Below are 22719 nucleotides of genomic sequence, written 5' to 3' on the forward strand. Positions count from 1 at the left end.
CCTGCAGTATTCAGGTAATCTATTAACTAAAACAAAACTTCTGCATAAAAATGATACTCATCAATAAATATTATGATTCTCGTTCTAAAACTTTGATATAAAATCTATATAGTAAAGCTCTTCTCTCATATATATATATTTATATGTACTATGGCTGGCCAAACGGCTGAACCTTATTGGCTGACATTTTTTGAGGGAAACCTTGAGTACNGTGGATTTTTAAAAATCTATTTAATTTTTTTTTTCTTCATAATAATATTCTTATTTTCACGGGCTATGCAAGGAACTTCTACTAGTAAGTAATATAAACCTTTCTTCAATGAAAACTGGATGACGTCTTATCCATGTTTTTTAAACGAACAAGGAAAATTTTCAAAACGGCATTCTTCGTTCGTTAAAAATTAGTTTTTAAAGGTGTAACCAACTTGTAATCTTGTAATCGTTAAGTTAAAAAATAGACTAAAACAAGTGAATACGATTATTTTGCTAAAATTGATTGCATATTCAATTGATTTTAATGATAAAGAGATGAGAAAATCAGAGTTTGCGGCAAAGACTCATATATCCAACCTTACTAACCTACAGCCATATATCCAACCTAACTAACCTAGAGCCATATATCCAACCTTACTAACCTAGAGCCATATATCCAACCTAACTGACCTAGAGCCGTATATCCAACCTAACTGACCTAGAGCCATATATCCAACCCAACNTTATGTTACCCTCTGTTCCAACCCTTACGCTGAGTATCCTCCCTTTTCTTTATACTCCCTCACCTCCTCCTTACCTTTTACCTGATTTATTATCATTCTTATGTTTAAAATGTACAATGTACATTGTTTTTATCTGCAATTCTCATTCGTTTATAGTGGGCCAACCAATTAAAACAACCTACTCTGGTTAGGCGGGTCCAAACTACATAGTAAATTGTGATTTTTTATTTGTATTATCTCGTGCTTTGTAGTTGAATAAAAATATGAATGAAATATGAACTGACCTAGAGCCATATATTCGACCTTACTGACCTAGAGCCATATATCCAACCTTACTGACCGAGGGCCATATATTCAAACTTACTGATCTAGAGCCATATATTCACCCTTACTGACCTAGAGCCATATATCCAACCTAACTGACTTAGAGTCATATATCCAACCTAACTGACCTAGAGCCATATATTCAACCTAACTGACCTAGAGCCATATAGCTAGATTTTGATCTAGGAAGAGGGTTAAAATCTACTCCGTAATCCAGCACTGATTTGATATCATCAGCTTCTGGAATACCCTAGAGAAACAATATTTTAGGACATGCATTATTCATCTTTACGTAGGAATACAAGCGTAATTTCAAGAAACCCATCTGATTAATGATGAGAAAGATATTATCGTTTTTCTGGGTTTAACGGTGCTAATTCTTAAATGTGTTTCTGCAGTAGAAATGCGCAAGTCATTTTGTAAAGAGAACCCGCATTTAAAAATAATCAGTTTTCAAAATTATAAACATTGATCCAATTAATACTTGATCAGAACCGTTTTGAAGCCAGCATTGCCATCTTTGCATCAATGGTTACTGGAAATTACACTTACTGTTCCTGTAACGATGGCATCTATACTTTTTGTTCAAGAAACGACAAAACCACTGAATTGATCCGACCTTGAGTGGGACATCATCTATGCTTCCACCGAAAAGGTAAATCGTTAAGTAAAAATTTCGCACTTCTTGCATTTCGTTCGCTTGAGAAAAATGGAAAAATGTTCCCCTTTTTGCAAAATTTTGCTTTAATTTATTTTGCAAAAAATTGAAAATTTCGTAAAAAATGAAATGCGAAAATTTTCGAGGAACAAAAAATTGCGAAAAAAATACGAAAATGCTGAGCTTTCAGAGCAGAGAATTCCACAAGTATTTTTGGCGCAATTACTAAGTTTAAAAAAAAATTATTTTACCTCGTTTAAGAATGTTATCTTCTGTGTAGGATAGTTGAAGCTTCCAACACGAAAGTGACAAACCTTGAAAAATATAAAATCTGTATTTGAAGTGTTCATATCTATATACATATTACATATATTTATCTATACATATATGATATATATATATGCAAATATATATATTATCAAATAGATCAGAAACATTCAAAATATAAATTCAAATATCAAGATATTGGTGAAATATTTTACATTTTTGTTAAATATTGGAAGAGATGAATAGAAACTTTCTGGTACTTTTCAACTTAATTATTTGATATTTATTGAGATAGCAGTAATTTCAATCATTTAAAACTGCCAACATATTTATGAATCTTAATTCCCCAGTCATAAAATATGCATTAATCGAATTGGTATGATTAAAATTTTCGCTTGAATCGGACTGAAGAAAACTGCGTTGGATTGTTTAAATAAAATGTAAAATTGCAAATATATTTGATTAAAAAATTAAAAAAACGTAAACATTTATTTTATTTTGGTGTAATTCACATATATAATGATATTTTTCATTAAGCAAAATTGTTTCCTTTCATGACCATGTTGCACTGTTATTGGAAACCAAATAAGCATAGAGTTTTCAAAAAGGCACTCTTGTATGCCGAGTCCATTAGCGCCTGATCCAATCAGGGCCGGTTAAGTCATGTGTTTGGTGTCTATTCTGAATTCTTGCATGGCATGGCGGTAACATCTAATCATCCAATTAGAGATAAATCCTTATTGCGGCCGCGCTATAGACTAAATGGAAATATTTTCTTCTACGGAAACTATAGTGCAGGGGTTAGTTCCAACTTAAAATTGCATCTGTAAGCGGACAAAATTACATTTTGCATTTTTCTTCTTTTTTTCATTTATGTATTCTTTTATATTAGTGTATATACTTTAAAAGCTAATTTCAAACGGAATGTAAAGTGTAGTTTACAGTGGTGCTTAGCTAAGCTTAAAGGTAAATGAAAAAAGGATTTGTCTGAACAAGTATTTTGAAGAGAAAAACATTTATTTTAGATTTAAAGAATTATAATTCGATATTTTACAATGACTTAATATTTTAACTGATTAGGTTATTTTTGTACAAGGGGAGGGGGGGGGGGGAATCTTCTGACTTCGTTTAAAAAAAATTTGTCATACATATTTTGCATGCAGGCCTGAATTGGGATTTAGATTTTTCATTTAATTTTTCTCGCATTTTCTAGGCATTTTTTTTAAAAACTTTGTTGTGGTCTCCGTGATGTGTCATTAATCATCAACTTTGGATCGAGTAGAACACCCCCCCCCACCATTTGTATGGAAATCTTGAAACTCCACTTCTTGATACTTTAAACAAAATATAAAGTAGATAGACCATTCCACTATTTTTAAATACAATGCCTTAATAAACATGAACATTTATTTTGATTATATCAGTTGTTCTAAAATAAAAAATCAAATGAAATTTAGCGTAGTTTAATCTATTTTGCTATTTTGCTTCAACTCCATCAACATAAGTCAAGTTTTTAATCAAATAAAAAAAAAATTACGAAGAAAACCCGCGAAAAAATTGACACATAACTTCTGCTTTGTTTGGGTGAGTTAGTTTCGTTGCATGAAACCTCATGACCACAGATTCCGGAAAGGTTCATAGAAGGTCGAAATTAAAAAAAATTCGATGTGTCAAAATTCACGAGAAAAAAATCGATAAATCCGTGAATTTTTTGTTATTGTTGGATAATTTAAAAAAGGAAAATGCAGTAGATAAAACAAATTTAAAAAGAATCATATATGCGCTATGTGAAACCAATCGTATCTAATATTAATACAATACACACAAGAACTCGTAAGTTTTCAACACCTTTTTAAAAAGTTGCATTTTTAAAAAGTGCATTATCTGTTACCATGAAAAGATTAAGCTCAAAGTGCCTTTTTTATGGCCGCCTCCCACCCCGTGAAAAATACCTGAATATCAACTGGGAAGGCATTGAAGTTCATCTGACAGATGAACGTTATTTTACTTGCCATGCCATACAGTATACCTCCAGATCTATCTATCCATACACCTAAATATATGTCCAGTGTGCAGTATACCTCCAGATCTATCTGTCCATACACCCTAATGTATGTACAGTTTACAGTATACCTCCAGATCTATCTATCCATACACCTAAATATATGTAAACCCTTCCTTATGTTTATTGGCAACCTCACGTGACAATCCTTCTTTCTTGACCTTACACTGACCTAGAATAGTATAATCACGCGAGGTCTTTTAAGGAACTGTATGCGTATTTTTAAGAGACAATGGCTGATTCACAGCGGTACCCTTTAAACCTTTGTCTGACTAAGATGACAATATCTTCCACAATATTTATCAGATAAAGGTTTAAAGGGCAACGTTCTTAATCTGGCACTGGCATCTTTACATGGAAAATCATTTACAATAACGCTTACAATCCCTTTAAGAGGGGGCAGGGCAAACAACGTCCGCAATGATACAAACCCGGAAAAGTTGTTTAGTGTTTAAGTTGGCTCAGGAAGAGACAAGACAAATCCGGACAGTCGTCTCTGAAGTTTCATCCTTTGTGACTAGTTCTGCATTTGCTTTGATACATCTTACTTTGATTATTTTATCTATTGTCTATTTTCCATGAGGAAAGAAGAGAAACTTTTCTAAAAGTTTGCTCGTAGAAAACTAATTATAAACTATATAAGAATAAGTATTCAATTAGAGATGGTCACATTCGGCTTTTTTCATCTAGTTCACTCATCGTTCATCAACGACCCATTTCGTTCGGTTTTTTCTCAATAATTTAAAAAAATTTATTTAGTTTTTCTTAAAATTATTGATAAATGTTCATTTATTTCATTCGTTTTCTCACTGGACAATATTTCAGTAAAGTTGTTCATTCAGTATAGAATTGTTTGTTCAATAAGATTGTTCTTTTAGGTAAGTTTTTTTTGTTCGTTTTAAAAAACGATATTTTTTTATTTCTCTGTACGATCCAAGTTCATCGTTTTTTTTCTTCTCTGAACGACACCATCGTTCACAAAAAAATTTCGTTCGTTCTCAAAACCGACAGTGGACATCTCTATCTATCTCAGAATAAGTATACAATCACCTTCTAATCTGGAGAGAACCTTGTGGGTTTCAAAAGACATGAGATCCAATATTTCTATATCCGGGATCCACAGGTGGGGAAGAACATTGAGGTTGACCGCAGTTAGTCCACCATCAGCCCCCTCCTCGTCTTCATACTGAAATTCGTTAAATGTAGTAGACTTTTACAGACACAAGATGAAATGCTGTACACTTCTAAAAACACAAAATAAGATGTAGTTTACTTTTAAAGACACAAAATTATATGTAGTAGACTTTTAAAGACACAAAATGAAATGTAGTAGACTTTTAAAGACACAAAATGATATGTAGTAGACTTTTAAAGACACAAAATGAAATGTAGTAGACTTTTAAAGACACAAAATGATATGTAGTAGACTTTTAAAGTTTCAAAATGAAATTTTGTAGACTTTTAAAGGCACAAAATGAAAAGTAGTAGACTTTTAAAGGCACAAAATAAAATGAAGTAGACTTTAAAGGAAAAGAAATGAAATGTAGTAGACTTTAAATGAAAAGAAATGAAATGTAGTAGACTTTTAAAGTCAGAAAATGAAATGCTGTAGACTTCTAAAGACACAAAATAAGATGTTGTTTACTTTTAAAGACACAAAATGATATGTAGTAGACTGCTAAATACACAAAATGTAATTTATTAGACTTTTAAAGACGCGAAATGAAATGTAGTAGACTTTTATAGACACAAAATGAAATGTAGTTGACTTTTAAAGACCAAAATTAAATGTAGTAGACTTTTAAAGACACAAAATGAAATGTAGTAGACTTTTAAAGACACAAAATGAAATGTAGTTGACTTTTAACCCTATCCCTGCTGGGGTACTTGCAAACCAGGATATGCTGGGGGGGGACCCCCCCAGCAGGAATAGGGTTAAAGACCAAAATTAAATGTAGTAGACTTTTAAAGACACAAAATGAAATGTAGTAGACTTTTAAAGGTACAAAATGAAATGTATAGTCGACTTTTAAAGTCACAAAATTAAATGTATAGTAGACTTTTAAAAACACTTTTAAATAAAATGATAAGATATTTTTAAAATGAAAAATGAAAATGTCACCTCATACATAGTTCTGACAATAGGTTGGGATTCATTTATCTGTGTGAGAAGACGTTCGTCTGTCCATCTCACGTTGAAGTATGTGTCGATGGTTATAGAGAAGTCCAGATCAGAAATCTAAATTAGAATTTTTAAAGGGAGTCATCAACGTAATTTAAGTTGACTCTTTCTTAAAAGAGCAACTTGCCGATTTACAACAGAACTCTTAAACTCCTTGTCAGAGTTTTTAGGAGAAAAATATCATTTTCTAAATTGAAAAGAGATAAATTCTGAAGATATATCCTTCTAAACATAAATTCACAACGGAAATTGATGCTTAAAGGGACTGTAAGATTAATTTAATATGACCCTCCATATAAAGATGGCATTCCCCCATTCACAATGGTACCCTCAAAACCTTTATCTGATCAATCAAGTGTTTCATTCTGATAATTCTTACCTTGCCATAAACTTTTAGTTGTCTAGAAATGAAAGGGTCAAGTTGTCTAGAAATGAAATGGTCAAGTTGTCTAGACATAAACAAAAATAATTTTTGTTTTAAATGAATATTGGATGCAAAAAAGCACAAAATATTTTAAATATGATCGGAATGTATTGAAAAATTAAGCATTTCTAATATTTTCAAAAATATATGATAAGCATGTTTTCATTGCACTAAGAGAACTTATTTTAAAACAAAAACTATGATGATTTGATCAATACTAATTTATTTTTATTTGAAATCATTAGAATTTGTGTGTAAGAAATATTTTTTGTTTTGAGGTCTTTTAAAGTTTTCGTTGTTTATAACGAGTTCTGTTCCTCTGCACGCACCTCTGAGCCTTCCGTAAAAGTAAATTCAACCTAAAGTCTGACCGCGTCAACCTTGTTGCACTGGCTAGTCCTATTGAGTGTCTGCTTCATCTACCCAATGACAGGGCGATACAGTACAAACTGGGACCGAAAAAGTTGACCTGGCTCAGAAATTCAAATGTACTTAGACTTAATTGAGGGACTTTCACATAGGACTACCCCTTCTACTTTTGTTGCTTAAACAGCGATGGATCAAATACATACTGGGTACACTAGACAGGCTGATACGAGTGAACACTAGACCAATAAACCCTTGCACCAGTTCAAATAATGCAACGATTAGTTTCATGTGCTTGGGGTGCAATTTATAACAACGCGCTTATGATAGAGCTTTCCGTTTTCAAAACTATAGAATATTAAAGCTGTTGTAAGCAAACATGATAAAAATATGTTCTATGAGGTGAAAAAAATTCCGAAAATTAATAAATGTATTTTCAGTAAATTTAATAAATGTATTTGCAGTAAATACTCTTCGAATTGGAAAAAATTTATCTCAACGCCTTGGTCCTTAACTATATTTTACAGTTTTACTTCTATTGTTTCTAGTTTCTGTTTTGAACTTTTTATGTTAAAAAATTGAATTTTGAAAATGTACCAATCAGTTTATCCGATTAAAGTTTATAAGTTTATAATGTAATAGAGGAAATATTAATCTTTTATCATTAATCAACCATACTTATTTGGTACTTCATGGAACACTTTAAAAATTTGATTGATTAGAAACTTTCAATAAATTTGAAAATAAAAATTTTAACACGCTTTTATCAACTAACTTAAGAGTTTAGACTACTCATCCTGATATTTAAATATTTAATGAAAAAGCTTAATTTTTAAAACTTCAAAATACTTGAAGAATCAAATTTAAAAGTTTAAGTCAATATAAAACTAGAAATATAAACAATGGCAAAGTTTCAAAAGTTTAGAGATTTTCTCTGAAAAAAATATACGCAAATTAACATTTTTAGAATTTAAGGTAATCACTTTAAAACGGCTTTTCGCTCGTACATATATATTTATATATTATAGCTATATTTAGCCAAACGGCTGACCAAGTTGGCTGAATTTTTTGAGGGACCTATGGGCAATGGGTACCCTGAGAGTAAAATGGGCTTTAAAACTTCGATTTAAAATTAAAATCACATTTTGTTTAAAATTATTTTTTTGATTTTACGTGTAACGCAGGGCACTTTAACGGGTTACTTATAATACCTATATATACTATTATAAATATCATGCTCCAGTTTTCAATTTACACTCAAGAGTAAGAAAAGCAAACTTGCATATAAAATAAAATTTTTCATCAACATTTTAAAAAATAACATTTTTATAAAATATTTTCATCCGAAATTTATATTTATCTTCCGCCAATAATCAGTTACGTAATATGAGGATTTTGAGTGTTTATCGCTATAAAGACGACATTTTCCATACATCGGAGCGCATCCAGATTTTCTAACCTTTCTAATCTAATGGTTTGATGTGATATGAGTTATAATCTGATTTAAGAAAAGTTTGGACCCCTGATTAATTAAAAGTGTAAGAATTTATATCTGGTATATATAATATATATCATAAACGGATAGAAAAACTCGTTTGGTTGCATCCCTACTTTCTAATCATGACGTCAGAGTTAATCCCCGTCTATATATTTGTATTATACCCTCTACGAGTCTACAGTCTTAATTCTCTAATCCTTGAAATTAACTTCTTGCATATCTCATGGTGCAGCAAATTATTTAAAAAAGTTTTCTTTTCAAAAACTATGATGGTTAAGACAAAGCGAATGAATCTTTGTCACAAACCCTGAATTATGTTAGGAAGGTTTGGGTTGGATTGTTAGGAAGATTTCCTAAAATAAGAAAGGTTTAGCTGATTGTTTGGAAGATTTCCTTTAATTAGAAAGGTTTAGGATTGTCAGGAAGACTTCCAAAAATTAGAAAGGTTTAGGATTGTAAGGATAATTTCCTAAAGTTTAAAAGGCTTAGGATTGTTCGGAAGATTTCCTAAAATTAGAAAGGTTTAGGATTGTAAGGATGGTTTTCTAAAGTTTAAAAGGCTTAGGATTGTTAGGAAGATTTCCTAAAATTAGAAAGGTCTAGGATAGTTAGGAAGATTTCCTAAAATTAGAAAGGTTTAGGATTGTTAGGAAGATTTCCTAAAATTAGAAAAGGCCTAGGATTGTTGAAAAAAATATCCTAACATTAGGAAGGTTCAGGAAAAGTAGAAAACTCTATGATTATTTATTATTTTATAAAACATGATGAGTGAAAAAATATATGAGTCTTTAAAATCAAATTTTAATTCTAAAAGTAATGCAAAAATATAATTTATAAGATTTGCATAAAAACGATGTGTTTAAAGCTGACGACGTCGTTTTTTTACTCTTCTTGTCTGTACAGTAAATATATATTCTCAAGGTCTAGTTTAAGCTTGAGACGGATATAGATGTAAAGATGAATCTGCATTGTTTATAGGTTATCTATATTCTCTGTGTTTTCTCACCAAATGTATAGGGTGTCCAGATAAAAGGATGATTATGGTATTTGGAGCCTTTTTATGGACTCTTACGCACTAAATGTTAGTTGTAGGTAATACCTAATAATTTTTGACTAGGGAAAAAGAGGAATACAAAATTTTAATCTTAGGTATTCTCAATTTTTGTATGAAGTCAATGATAAAATATTTTGGACGCTATTTATATAATTCCTTTTCTGCTGCTAGCACAGGAGAGTTTAATAGAAATACTGCAGTAAATACAGGGGAGAAATGTTCTAAACCATGTATTTGTCAGGTTTGGACACAATGATGTGTAACAAAGGAACTCAAATTTTCTAATCCCGTTATCATTGCAACTTGATGGTGTAAGATTTTCATTTTCCATCCTTAGATTATCTGAGCCAACCGAATTCATAGTTTGAAATATCTAAGGTAAAAGAAATTGGGTTGCAAAGATATAGGGATTAGAAAATCAGAGTTTGTGGCAAAGACTCAATTTCTTTGTTGCAAGAGAAAATATTAATAAAGTAAACATTAATAAAAATTTTATCAAAAATTGTCGAAAAGAATAATTTTCATTTTTTACATTTTATCAATTAAATATTCTGAGAGTTCATTTAAAAACCTTTTCCTTTTACGTACATCTCTCAAAATTTGGACGCATTAGGAACATAATCCATATTTTGTAAAAATCTAAAATGTAGAAATAATTAGCCATTAAAACATACATAAACAACTTTCTTTAATCACAATAAAAGTATGAACCTGAGAAAATATGTTATAAAGAGATATTTGAATCACTGAAAAACTCCAGTTCATTAAAGTACAGCCAAGACTTTTAGGCATTTCAAGCAAGTTGTACACGTTATACTCGTACTTAAGGTATACAGAAGGTATAATGGGACATTTATTCACAAAATAATTTATCCCCTTTAGAAAGATTAATATATAAAGAGCCATAACATCACTTTAAGATCCCGTTTCCTCTTTGTATTTTCAAAAAGAAATCATGAAAATTATTGATTTTAAATTAATAACTTATCACATTTCATGTATTAGCTAAATGTAAGAACAAACTTATAATATCGTATTTTTCAATTCAATTTCAGCCAGTTTTGAGCCAAATCATGGATTTGAACTTTCCTCCCCTAAGACACACGCTCGCGGATATAGAACAGACATATATATTGATAAGGAGGTTAAAAAAAATATATGTCTATCGTTCATGGATAAAAAATACGTATGACTATTAGAACACTCCCACACTCCCCCCCCCCCCTTCAATTTGTCTAAAACTTATATAAGGCATAAAATCTAATCAACATTATAAACTCCTGGCTTTCCTATAATCCTTTGTAAAAATTTACAAATTATGAGTGTGCAAGAAAAGATCATAAATTTGGCCAAATTGACGGGTCTTAATTAAATTATCAACGTTTAAAGCCATCAATCATTTGCAAATATTTTATAAATAATGAAAGAAAAGAAATATTGAATAAATAATATAAAACAGACGGTACACTTTAGTTAATTTCGTAAAGAATGCTTTTAGGACCCCTTCCTGGACCCCTCCCCTCCTATTAATGTGCATCGAGCTCAGCCCCCTATAACATGGCTCGGCCCGTAAATTGTCTTATCCTAGACCAAGGGAATCAGGGAAGGATAGTTCATTGCGGTTGCGAATTCTCACTGTGTAGATTGAAACCAGTTCTCTCTGGGCGGTATTTGTAAACAAGAATATATGTATAAGTGTTTCTTTAGTATCCAAGGAGGATAAAAGCATTTAATTTTGATAATTTTTATAATTCCTGTGACCAGAATATATCATTGATTTTTTTATATGCAAGATGGATCTCATGTCAGGCTGTGACATCCGTCTTTTGTTTACTTTATAGAGACAGTACACTGCAGTACAAAAAATGCGTACACCTCTGAAATTACTAGCATTACATTATTACATATTCTTTGACCACTTTTAACCCTGAAATAATACAAAAGAAATATTATTAAAAAGAAGGAAACCAAGGGTAAAATGAAATATAAAGATGTTAAAGAAACTGTAAACATAATTTCAATTGACTCTTCATGGATGAAGGGGATGTCCGAATCACAAAGGTACCCTTTCAATTTAACTTTTTCTGATCTGAAGTATGTATTAGATGTTTTTAGTTTTGAACATTTTTCATTTTATTTGTCACTGTAGTTTTAAACTTTAGTTAGAAACAAGCTGTTTGCAATTTTAGAATTTATATGTCTTGGGCTACAAAAAAACTTTTTTGGTGCGGTGAAACCAAAGGCCAACGCGTTATGACGCTTCATAGTCGAGGCTGTCTACAAATTTGATGTTTAACTTTCAGAGTTGGTCTAGATATCAGTGAATTGTGGTTTCGCTGCAAACTGAAATTTCACATTTCTTGAATGTGAAACAATGGAGAAATTATCAGAATTCAGGTCTTTTCAAGGTATTTTTGATCAGATTAAGGTTTTCAGGGTATTGTTGTGCATCGAGTATGCCCAGGGGGGATGATAGTTCTCTACCTGTGTGTTCAATTAGCTGTACTGTACACTTACAACTGATTATACTAATATTTATATACTAAAGGTTAGGCCAGAAACAACTTATAATAAACAAATATGCAGTACGCTCTCGGTATAGTTTATGGCCTATGCACTTATTAGTAAAGGATTAGCGTACATCATCACTATATACACTATAACCACGTTGAGTATGTCTCTCTATATTTGGAGGGTCAATTCAAATTACGACGTCAGTCCCTTCCATGGAAAAAATAAGATAGGAACAATACAAGGAAGAGTTGTAATATATTAAACAAATACAGTGAAATGTTACTAATGATTTATTCATGAAATGTGACTAAAAATACTATTACTAAATCTGATCACTTTAGATACATATACAACATCCTAGCTTTTAAAGAAAGTAAAAGTCAGTACAAACATGATATTAATTTCACAGTTTTCAAGTTTTACTGTATGTATAGGAGCGAATACAAACAATTACAGATAAAAGAAAGGAGACAAGACACATAAGAAAATATTTAAGAAGACACAGTATGTATAGGAGGGAATACAAACAATTACAGATAAAAGAAAGGAGACAAGAAACATAAGAAAATATATAAGAAGACACAGTATGTATAGGAGGGAATACAAACAATTACAGATAAAAGAAAGGAGGCAAGAAACATAAGAAAATATATAAGAAGTTTGGAAGAATAGGACTCAGCTGAAGTATGTAATTTGCATAGAAATATCACGCTCGGGACACAGAATATATGTTTATGATGATTAAACGAAACTAAGGAAACTTCAAATGAATCCCAACAAAATTAGCAGATTTTCTTCAGTTTGTATTTGTGAATATTCACAAATTTTAATTCTGGGGAAAGGTAAGGTCCCACACAAAGTTTGACCCGATAATTTAGAGCAATTAAAGTTTATTGGAGAGAAACAAACCAAGAACAATTCATACCTTTATCTGATAAGGAACAGCAACAATATAAATTCTTTTAAATCTTATTTTGTGGAATATAAAAATCAAAAAATCAAAAAAAAAGTGGATCAGAAAAAAAATCTGGCCCATTTAGCTAGTCAATAGTTTATTAAATATAAGAATTGAAACGGTGATGCATGATGAAACTACGGGAAGAGTCCCTTTAATTAGATATTTCTTACCTTGGGTATATCTTTAAGATTAACTCCTATGGTAACGAATGTAGTCTGGTAAGGTGAAGGGAGATCATATTTCTGATAGTCTTTTGGTATACACAACCCTCGCACACCCTGCAAATATTTAAACATTTTATTTCATATTTTTCAACATATTGATTTATTTACATTGCACTAAAATTTCAAATAATTGGCCTAAGAATTTGCAATCTGCAGAATAAAGATACAGGCTGTTGTAAAAAGTTGCATACATTTCCAAGATTGGGTTCACTTAAAAGTGTCGCGACGTCTCTCCCTTTGATCTTACTCAGCTAACTATTAATGTTATCAAAATTTAAATTAAAAGTAAGTTCTCAATAAACAGTCGAGTCTTTCGATCTTAAGTTAATATCTTATTCTTCCAGGAACTAAATAATTCTTAGCAAAACTTATATTTGTATAAAAGTTACAAAACAAGACTTTTGCATTAAAATAATATTAACATCACACACAACAGAGGTCTATTTATTTCTACACTTTTTTACATTTTCTGTGGAATGAACAAATTTATTACTAGCCTAAAATTTTAATTCAAAAGTTAAAATATCAAAATTTTACAGGAGGCGAAGATGAAGGGATTAGAAAATTAGAGCTTGAGGCATGAAATCAGTTCCTTTTTGTCAAAAAAAAAAGATTTTATCTTAAGAAAATATTCCTGGGATTGAACATTAGTTCTAGAAACTATGTGAGAGTTTTCAAATAAAAACTGATTTAAAATGAATGGATTGGAATGAATTAAATGGATCAATGATTTTACAATTCATTGAAAGTTTGAATAGAAATGCATCAAAAATACTCTTAAGTCAAGTATGTTCAGAGAGGATGACAAACTGCGGAGTAACTTTAGAGATAATGATGAATTACGGAGTAGGTTCAGAGAAAATGATGAATTACGGAGTAGGTTCAGAGAAAATGATGAATTACAGAGAAGTTTCAGAGATAATGACAAATTACGGAATAGGTCCAGAGAGAATAATGAATTACGTAGTAGGTACAGAGAGAATAATGAATTACGGAGTAGGTCCAGAGAGAATAATGAATAACAGGGTAGGTACAAAAATAGTTTTAAATAACGGATTAGGTTCAGAGCTAATGATAAATTACGGCGTAGTTTCTGAGATAATGATTAATTACGGAGTAGTTTCAGAGATAATGATGCATTACAGAGTAGGTTTAGAGATAATGATGAATTACGGAGTAGGTCCGGAGATAATGATGAATTACGGAGGAGGTTCATAGAAAATGATGAATTACGAAGTAGGTCCAGATATAATGATGAGTTATTGAGTAGGTACAGAGAGAATAATGAATTACGGAGTAGGTTCATAGAGAATGATGAATAACGGAGTAGGTACAGAAATACTTTTAAATAACGGAGTAGGTTCAGACCTAATGATGAATTACGGAGTAGGTTCAGATGAAATGATGAATTACAGAGAAGTTTCAGAGATAATGATGAATTAAGGAGTAAGATTAAAGAGAATAATGAATTACGGAGTAGGTTCAGAGATAATGATGAATCACGGAGTAGGTTCAGATGAAATGATGAATTACAGAGAAGTTTCAGAGATAATGATGAATTACGGAGTAAGATTAGAGAATAATGAATTACGGAGTAGGTTCAGAGATAATGATGAATTACGGAGTAAGTTCAAAGAGAATAATGAATTACGGAGTAGGTTTAGAGAGGATGATGAATTACGGAGTAGGTTCAGAGAGGATGATGACATACAGAGTAGGTTCACAGAACTGCAGGCCCGTAGCTAGGCATTTCTAAAGGGGGGGGGGAGGCACAAAAGTTCTAAATAGTATAGATAGATAAAAAAAGTGGCTTGAAGAAGGAGAAAATTTTTTTATTAAGTATAGATATTTGGCATGTTTTCGTTCCCTTAATAGCTATTTAAAAATTGAGAAGTTATTTGCATCTGGAGGTATAAGGTGTAGAGATTTGAGTTAAAATATAAAATAAATGTACAACTGAAAACTTTTGTATCACGAATAGCCAATACTTATTCCTAATACAAGGAAAGTAAATGATGTGAATTTCCTGCAAAAGATCAAAAAAAGTTCAAGCAGGAAAATCTTCAGTTTTCTAACATCTAAAATTCATAGAAAAAACTTCCATGCAAGGTTGAGGGTTAGTACAAACAGCTTCTCCTGAACCTGGCCATATTTTGTATATAATTTCAATTTGTCTCCATGTTAATGTATGCTGTAGAATCATGAATCTAGTAAAAGGAGAGAAAAGGATAAGATTTTCAAAATACAAAAATAATAATGTAAACCCATATCATTTCGCAAAATAGGATAGAAATAAAAATTTCCATATAATTTATTTCAGAAAGCACTCAATTTTTCTTTAATTTAAAAAAAATAAACCTTTACACATAATATTGGTAACAAAAATTAGATTTTAGACCAATTTTTTCCCCTCTTTTTCATTTTTTCATTTTCTACTTTTTTGTCTCAGAAAGTGTGTGGCCCCCCTCTTTCGGGAATAAAAGGAGGGGGGGGGGGCAGATATAATGATGAATTACGTAATAGGGTCAAAGAGGATGATAAAATACGGAGTAGGATCAGAGAGGATTATAAATTACGGAGTAGGTTCAGAAATGATAATTACGGAGACGAAAAGGTTGAATAGAAAACCCTTCCAAAATGTGTTCCTAAATATCAGCTGTTTCCCCAAGTTACATTTTACATTACTTAAAAAAAGAATAATGTAATAATTTATAATTTTAAGTTTTTTATTGTTTGCTTTATTGCAGCAATGTATGAATAAAACAGGAGGAATATTTATGTCTAGGATAACTTTGTATACTTGATAATAGCAGACCTTATATCAAACTTATACTTTTACAAAGTCAAGAAACTTTATTGTAATGCGGGTAATATTTTTTCCTGAATCTTCTAGAAACAATTCACTGACTCAGTATCAATCTAGTTTTAATGTTTTAAAAACAATAGATTTTTGTGTTCAGACTGCAGCATTACTTTAGATATTTACAGGGTGAGTCAAAATAAGTGTGATTAGCGGCGCCTGGTGAACAATTGTATCTTTTTTGTGTAACTCTCCTCTTTGGTGTTTTTTCAAATTTTTTATTTTTTTTTTGGTATTCTAATGACCCAAAAAAAACGCGAACCTTTTTTCTCTCAAAATCAAAAGTTCAGAAGAGCAAAAATGAATATATAAAAAATTCCAATCGAAATCTAAAATTTGTTAAAGATTGAATCACAGAATCACAGAAAATTCGCAAAATTATAATGAAAAAATTTCAATTTTCAGTTCTAGCCTAATTTTTAAGAAAAAGTTGTTTTTCGATGACTCTTCCGGATTCAACTGGACAGCGTATATTTAAAACTTTAGAATGTACTAAGAAGAAAGGAACTAGAGAATTTAAATAACTTTTCTTTCAAAATTAGACCATAACTGAAAAATACGAATTTACTTTTTACAATTTTGCGAATTTTCTGTGATTCTGTGATTCAATCTTTATAATTTTAGATTTGAAAGAAATAATTTCTTAACACATTTATGCTTTTTTGAGCCATTGGAATACCAAAAAAGAATAAAATAATTAAAAAAAATATTGAAAAAACACCATACAGGAGATATATAGCCCCACTGATTACGCACTTTGTCGTAGATAACGATTTTCCCGTTAAAAGTAGATTGCACTCAACTTATAATCTCTAAGCTAAACTAAGAGAATTCCCGTGGCACTCCCGAGGTCCCCAATCAAAATTTGAGGCAAATAGGTCCAGGGGTTCCTGAGTTATGATCGGACAGACACCAGAACAGAGATTATATAGCTTTATTTTATCATCTTTATTTCAATTAATGAAGTGTCATGGAACATGGTAAGTTCCAGATTAATGCATTATTATAAATCAAATAGCTGATAAATATTTGCAAAACATTGATGCACAATTGCATTAATGACATGGCACAGACAGGACTTTAATCGAAAGATGAGTTTACGATACGATGCAGAGTGGAATGCATCTCTGTACCCAGATATCACCCCCCCCCCTCCATCCTCCTTACTTCTGATCTAACTTTAACTTGTTTGGTAAGCTAAGGCTGAGTTGTATGAGGGCCTGAGATAAAACAAACTTGTTCAATTCAGCCAGCAATAGATATCTCCCTACAGGGTTTAACTTTTATGGTCTTAACAAGCTACCCATCTATTTAGAGATAGACGCCTTCGGTTTTTTTCCTTTCGTTCGTTCATCGTTCTTTCGTTCGTTTTTTTCAGTCGTTAAATACACTAAAATTATTGTTTATTTTCCATTAATTTCGTTTCGTTTTCTCAGTTATCGATCGTTTATTAAAATTGTTTGTACGGTAAAATCGTTCAGTCAAAAAAATCGTTTATTTAGTAAAAAAAAAACTAAAGTTTTTTTAAATTTTTTTTTCAATTTCGTTTGAACGATTGTAATTGTTTTTTACAACCCGATATTTTAAAAATCATCCTAGTTGTTTGTTCATAGTTCGTTTGTTTTCTCCTGAACGACACTTTCAGTCACAGAAAATTTCGTTCGTTTTTTAAAAATTTCGTTTGACGTCCTCCACCTCTGGTTTTTTACCCTTGCACTTTCATTTTTACATTATCACTTTGATTTTTTTACTTTAAAGGAATAGTAATTTAAAGATACAGATTTAAAAACATTTTCCCGATATTTTTCTTGACATTTTTTTATTGAGCTGACCTTTGAAAAATGAAGTTGCTTTGCAACCCCCCCCCCCCGAATTTATTCAGACCCCCCCAGCTGTTATAGGGTTAAAACACAGTCTTAACAAAAAAAATAATAATAATATTAAAGATGATTCAAATAAACAAGGATACACTTGTTGATTAATTAACAGACACTTTCTGGATCAATATAAAAATTATGATAATCTTAAGATAAACATAAAGAGGAGATCAAGAATTGGTCTCGATATCCCATCAATTCTAAACTTTTTCGCTCAGAGCTAACTTTCTAATAAATAATTTAACAAAAATGTTTATGTCTCACCTCTTTGCATGTACTGACAGTGAGACTGCTCCATAGCGGTTGAATGAGGGTGCAGTACACCGTAGTGTACAGAAGCAGTACCTGCACACAGTGTACATGATAAATATGTATTTGTGTTAAGATCAATACTGGGTGTTCGGTATTTTTCCAAAGTTATTTTCTAAAGGGCGACTTCCCAAATGACAATTTCCCAAGGTTAGGCTAGGCCTTCTGAGGTGGCGCAGGCTAAATTGGGGACCGACCGATGCGGCTAGGATGGACTAGTTGGCTGAGCGCAGTTGCTAGAACAGGTTAGGGGGTCAAGCACGGCTAGGATAGACTTGGGAAGTTGCCGTTTGGGAAAAAGGCCTTTGGGAAAGTAACTAAGAAAGTACTGAGTTTATATACAGGGTTAGCCAGAATGAATGAGACTTCTACGACGACTTTCCGGAGTTTATATTTCTCTTTTTCATTATATTTCTGGTTCCCTACAGCTATAAACTTGTTTCTCTCTGTGACAAGTCAATCAGTAAAAGATTATATTCATTGTAGACAGAGGTGTATTAAGAGAGGGGCTATTGGGGCTAAGCTCCCCCTTGGACCAGTGAAATCTATTGATTTCAGGGGGTTTTAATGCCCCAAAGGGTGCTAAGCCCCCCCTGGAAAGAAAAAATTTAAGCCCCCCCCCTGGACAAATTCCTGGATACTCCCCTGATTGTAGAAGACTAAATTTTACAGTGGGACCTTTTTACTTCAAGAGTTTCAGGGCGTCCTTGCGCAGTGTAATTGTTATATCTGGCAACTCCATGTCAAAGACCATATTTTATAAATTCTGTAAGATCCAATTGTCTATGTTTGAAATATCAGGCTGCAAAGAAACAGGGATTTCAAGATAGTTTATTTTAAACTGCCATAAATGATAAAAACCGGTGTTTTCATAATGAGAGGACAATGACCTATATCGGTAAAAAGACGTATCTATAATGGATCGATTTGAGTTTGCGGCCTCAACTCTATTATCAATACACATTACACATAAATATTTATATCATAGGAAAACAAATTCATTTTCAACTTTTAAATCCAAATAATGCAATATTCTTGAGATGGAAAAAAATAGGCAAACTTATATAAAACTTATATTGGAAAAAAAGTTTTATTTGAAGATTGTTTTTACAATTTTCAGGTTTATATTGCAATGCATTCACTGTTAAAAAACACAAAACATTTGTTTCGTTTGTAATATTGAACAAACCAAAGGTATTTTGCTTTTCTTCCGATTATTAAACAAAATGTACTTTAAGAAAATGAGTTTTTACCACAAACTCAAATGTTATAATCCCTATATCTTTGCAACTTAATGGTGTCAACCTTTGATATTTCAAACTTAGATTGTTAGATCAAACAGAATTTATAGTTTAAAATATCTAAGGTCTACGTCATTGGGTTATAGAATTTAAAAAATCATAGTTTGTGGTAAAGACTCAATTTCCCTCAAGTTATATTTTGAAACCAATTTTCTCCAATTTGAAATGTAAATACTCGAAAAAATAGAATATGCATTTTTTTTTCTAAACAACATTTCCAGAATTAGATTGTAAATTCCTTTGCAAATTCATAAATCCTAAATCTATTAAATCTCCAAGTTCTCAAATACAGTCAAATCCTGTGCACAGAGCAGATGGGAATCATAATTTTGTTTAAATATCATATCAGGGTTAATCACAAGGAATGCGACTTCAGAGACGACTGCTTGGAATGTTTTCAGTCTTTTATCATTTATTTATTTAATGACACTTCATTCAATATTATTTTTTAAAGTATAGGACTAACATTAGCATTATCATTCTCATTTAGTTTGATTTGAATCCTCAATTTTGTACAACTTTTTAGAATTCTTAACCCTATTCCTGCTGGGGGGGGGGGGGGGTCAATTTGACCCCCCCTGTAGTTTTTTTTACATAACTCAAAAAGTATTGGTCTGAGGCTGTTGAAATTTTCTGACTTTTCTTACATACCCAAAGCCCTCCCTTTAGGCCTAAAACCGGGCTTTAATACTAACTGCCTGAGTCCTCANTAAATTGGACACCCTGCATATATATAGATATATATATATGCAGGGTGTCCAATTTTGGCCCTAGTGTAAAACCTTTTATCTTGTTAAATATTTAATGACTTTTAAAACATTATTGTTTATGCAAGTGTAACATGATAAAATGAAAAAATATAAAAAAATAAAATTTAGATTACCCATGGGCCGTATGGGCAAAAATATGAGAGAAACCTCCTAAAAATCAAAATCATTCTTTTTTTCTTGACACTCTGTATAACAATACATTTATATAATTATATATCTAAATATTTAGAAACACATATTCTCAGTAATCTTTTAATAAAAAATAATTATCATTAGCTTTTACTATCAAAAACGTACAAAACATATAAAAACTAATTCTCAATTGAAAGAATTTTTCATTTTTTAAAAGTTTTTATGGCTCAAATGTTCTATGTAATGTAAAGATATATAAATTTTCAATTCACAACGATACCCTTGATCCTTTATTGTAATTTTTCGAGGTTTAATTCTAATCATTTATATATATATATATATATATTTTCTTCCAGTAGAAATGCGCAATTTTCACTTTCGTAGGGAAACCAAAATTAAAACATTGATATCTTATTTATTTATTGTAATTTATCCAAAGAGAATAGAATATATATTAGAGTGGAATTTAGAAAATTCCCCGGTATGCATTTTTTCAGTCCCTTTCAGCCTGAAAGGGAGTTTAAAGTGTACAAATCATGTAAATGTTCACAAATTATATGCAGTAGAGTACATTAATACAATATGTTCCCTAGACTATCCATTTTAATTTAGAATTTTTTAAAGCTGTTAAATAAACTTTATAAAATAAATTAGGTGAATAAAAAACATCATTTGATTTATAGTTATAACGGAAAATCATCGTTTGCAAAGTGAAAGGCATAGAGTCTATGTGAAATGATCATTGGTCAATTATGAAACCAGCCTATTTCATAATTTGGTTTTCTTTTAATATTAATTTTAGATTTTCTATAAAATGATGTTCCAGAGCCCAAAAGGTTATATAGCACAAATATGTGAAGTACACCTGCAGTATGGAAACAGTACAACAAAATGGCTATTTTACACTTTTTTCTAGTAAATTCCACTCTAATATATATTCTATTCTCTATGAATGTATCAGACAAAGCTGTGAATCCACTGTGAATCGGGACATTGCCTTCTTGGTGTATGGAGTGTCATACTCATCACTTGAAATTACGCTTAAAGTCAGGGATACTCTAAGAAAATATAATTCATTGTTCTTTTCCGTTAATTCCAGTTTGTTCTTTTCCGTTAATTCCCGTTAATTCCCGTTTCTTCTTTTCCGTTAATTCCCGTTTGTTCTTTCCTGTTAATTCCCGCTTGTTCTTTTCCGTTAATTCTCGTTTGTTCTTTTCCGTTAATTCCCGTTTGTTCTTTTCCGTTAATTCCCGTTTGTTCTTATCCGTTAATTCTCGTTTGTTCTTTTCCATTAATTCCCGTTTCTTCTTTTCCAATAATTTAAAAAAAACTTTGCAGAAATTTAACCAGCCCCAAGGTTATAATGCAAGGAAAGTTAATTGCAGTTACGTATACTCTGCGTTCATATTGAAACCAGTTCTCTCTGGGCGGAATTTGTAAAAAAGAATAGATGCATCAGTGATCCTCTAGTGTCTCAGTAGGATAAAAGCATTTAATTTTCTGATTTATAAAGCCAAAATGAATCTGATATTAAGATATATACATCGATTAATAAAGTTAAAAAATCGGTCACAATATGTTTAATTAATATATTAAACAAAAATGGCTTTCATTAAATTTAGTTCCGTTGTCACTGTGTCTTACAAAATGAAGTAGGATAGACGCTATATATCTTGAATATTATATTTCACAGGATCATTTCTGTACTTCAATAAAATTGACGAGTTACCATATTTTCTCGAAAAATTCATTATCATGGAATAAAAGATCTTGAAATGTAAAACTAATGATATAATGTAAAATGGCAAATAACTAGAATAGTCACAATATTTAAAGAGACTGTAAAGAAAAAATGAAAGGGGGTTTAGGCTGAAAGCTAAGCACTATAGCTCTCGATCGAGACCCATGAAAGTTATATCTGATGTTTCTATCTCGAGAAATTGATATACAACTTTGTCAAATTTATACGAAAATTAATATATATACAATTTTGTATAAAAGTAGTAGGTTTAAAAAGATCAAATTTCGCAAATAAGCAACCAATCTGAAAACAATGATATCCCAGAGAAAGCTAATTGTAAGTTAGGTTTACTTTTATATTTGTTATTTTTATTTTTAATAGATTTCATTCATAAAATTATTTATACGTCCGTACGACCAGAAATTCAACCAATGGCAGTGCAGTAAAGCGGTCACGTGATACAGGCGGAGACACTGCTCTGC

The 22719-nt window shown here is 31.1% G+C and overlaps 1 protein-coding gene across 2 annotated transcripts in view; it reads right to left on the reverse strand.

Moving 5' to 3' along the window:
* Window positions 1–22719, reverse strand: part of LOC111705586 (glutamate-gated chloride channel) — a 38159-nt gene that overhangs the window by 12074 nt on the left and 3366 nt on the right. For both annotated transcript variants that reach the window (XM_023478177.1, XM_023478178.1), the window contains exons 3-9: window positions 18249–18329; window positions 13194–13301; window positions 6150–6266; window positions 5078–5213; window positions 3918–4018; window positions 1950–2012; window positions 1197–1290 (exon numbers count right to left, since the gene is read on the reverse strand). In XM_023478177.1, the coding sequence (XP_023333945.1) occupies window positions 1197–1290; window positions 1950–2012; window positions 3918–4018; window positions 5078–5213; window positions 6150–6266; window positions 13194–13301; window positions 18249–18329 (700 nt within the window). The remainder of the gene's footprint in view (window positions 1–1196; window positions 1291–1949; window positions 2013–3917; window positions 4019–5077; window positions 5214–6149; window positions 6267–13193; window positions 13302–18248; window positions 18330–22719) is intronic.

The sequence above is a fragment of the Eurytemora carolleeae genome, unplaced genomic scaffold (assembly GCF_000591075.1).
Source record: "Eurytemora carolleeae unplaced genomic scaffold, Eaff_2.0 scaffold654, whole genome shotgun sequence".
NCBI classification, from domain to species: domain Eukaryota; kingdom Metazoa; phylum Arthropoda; class Copepoda; order Calanoida; family Temoridae; genus Eurytemora; species Eurytemora carolleeae.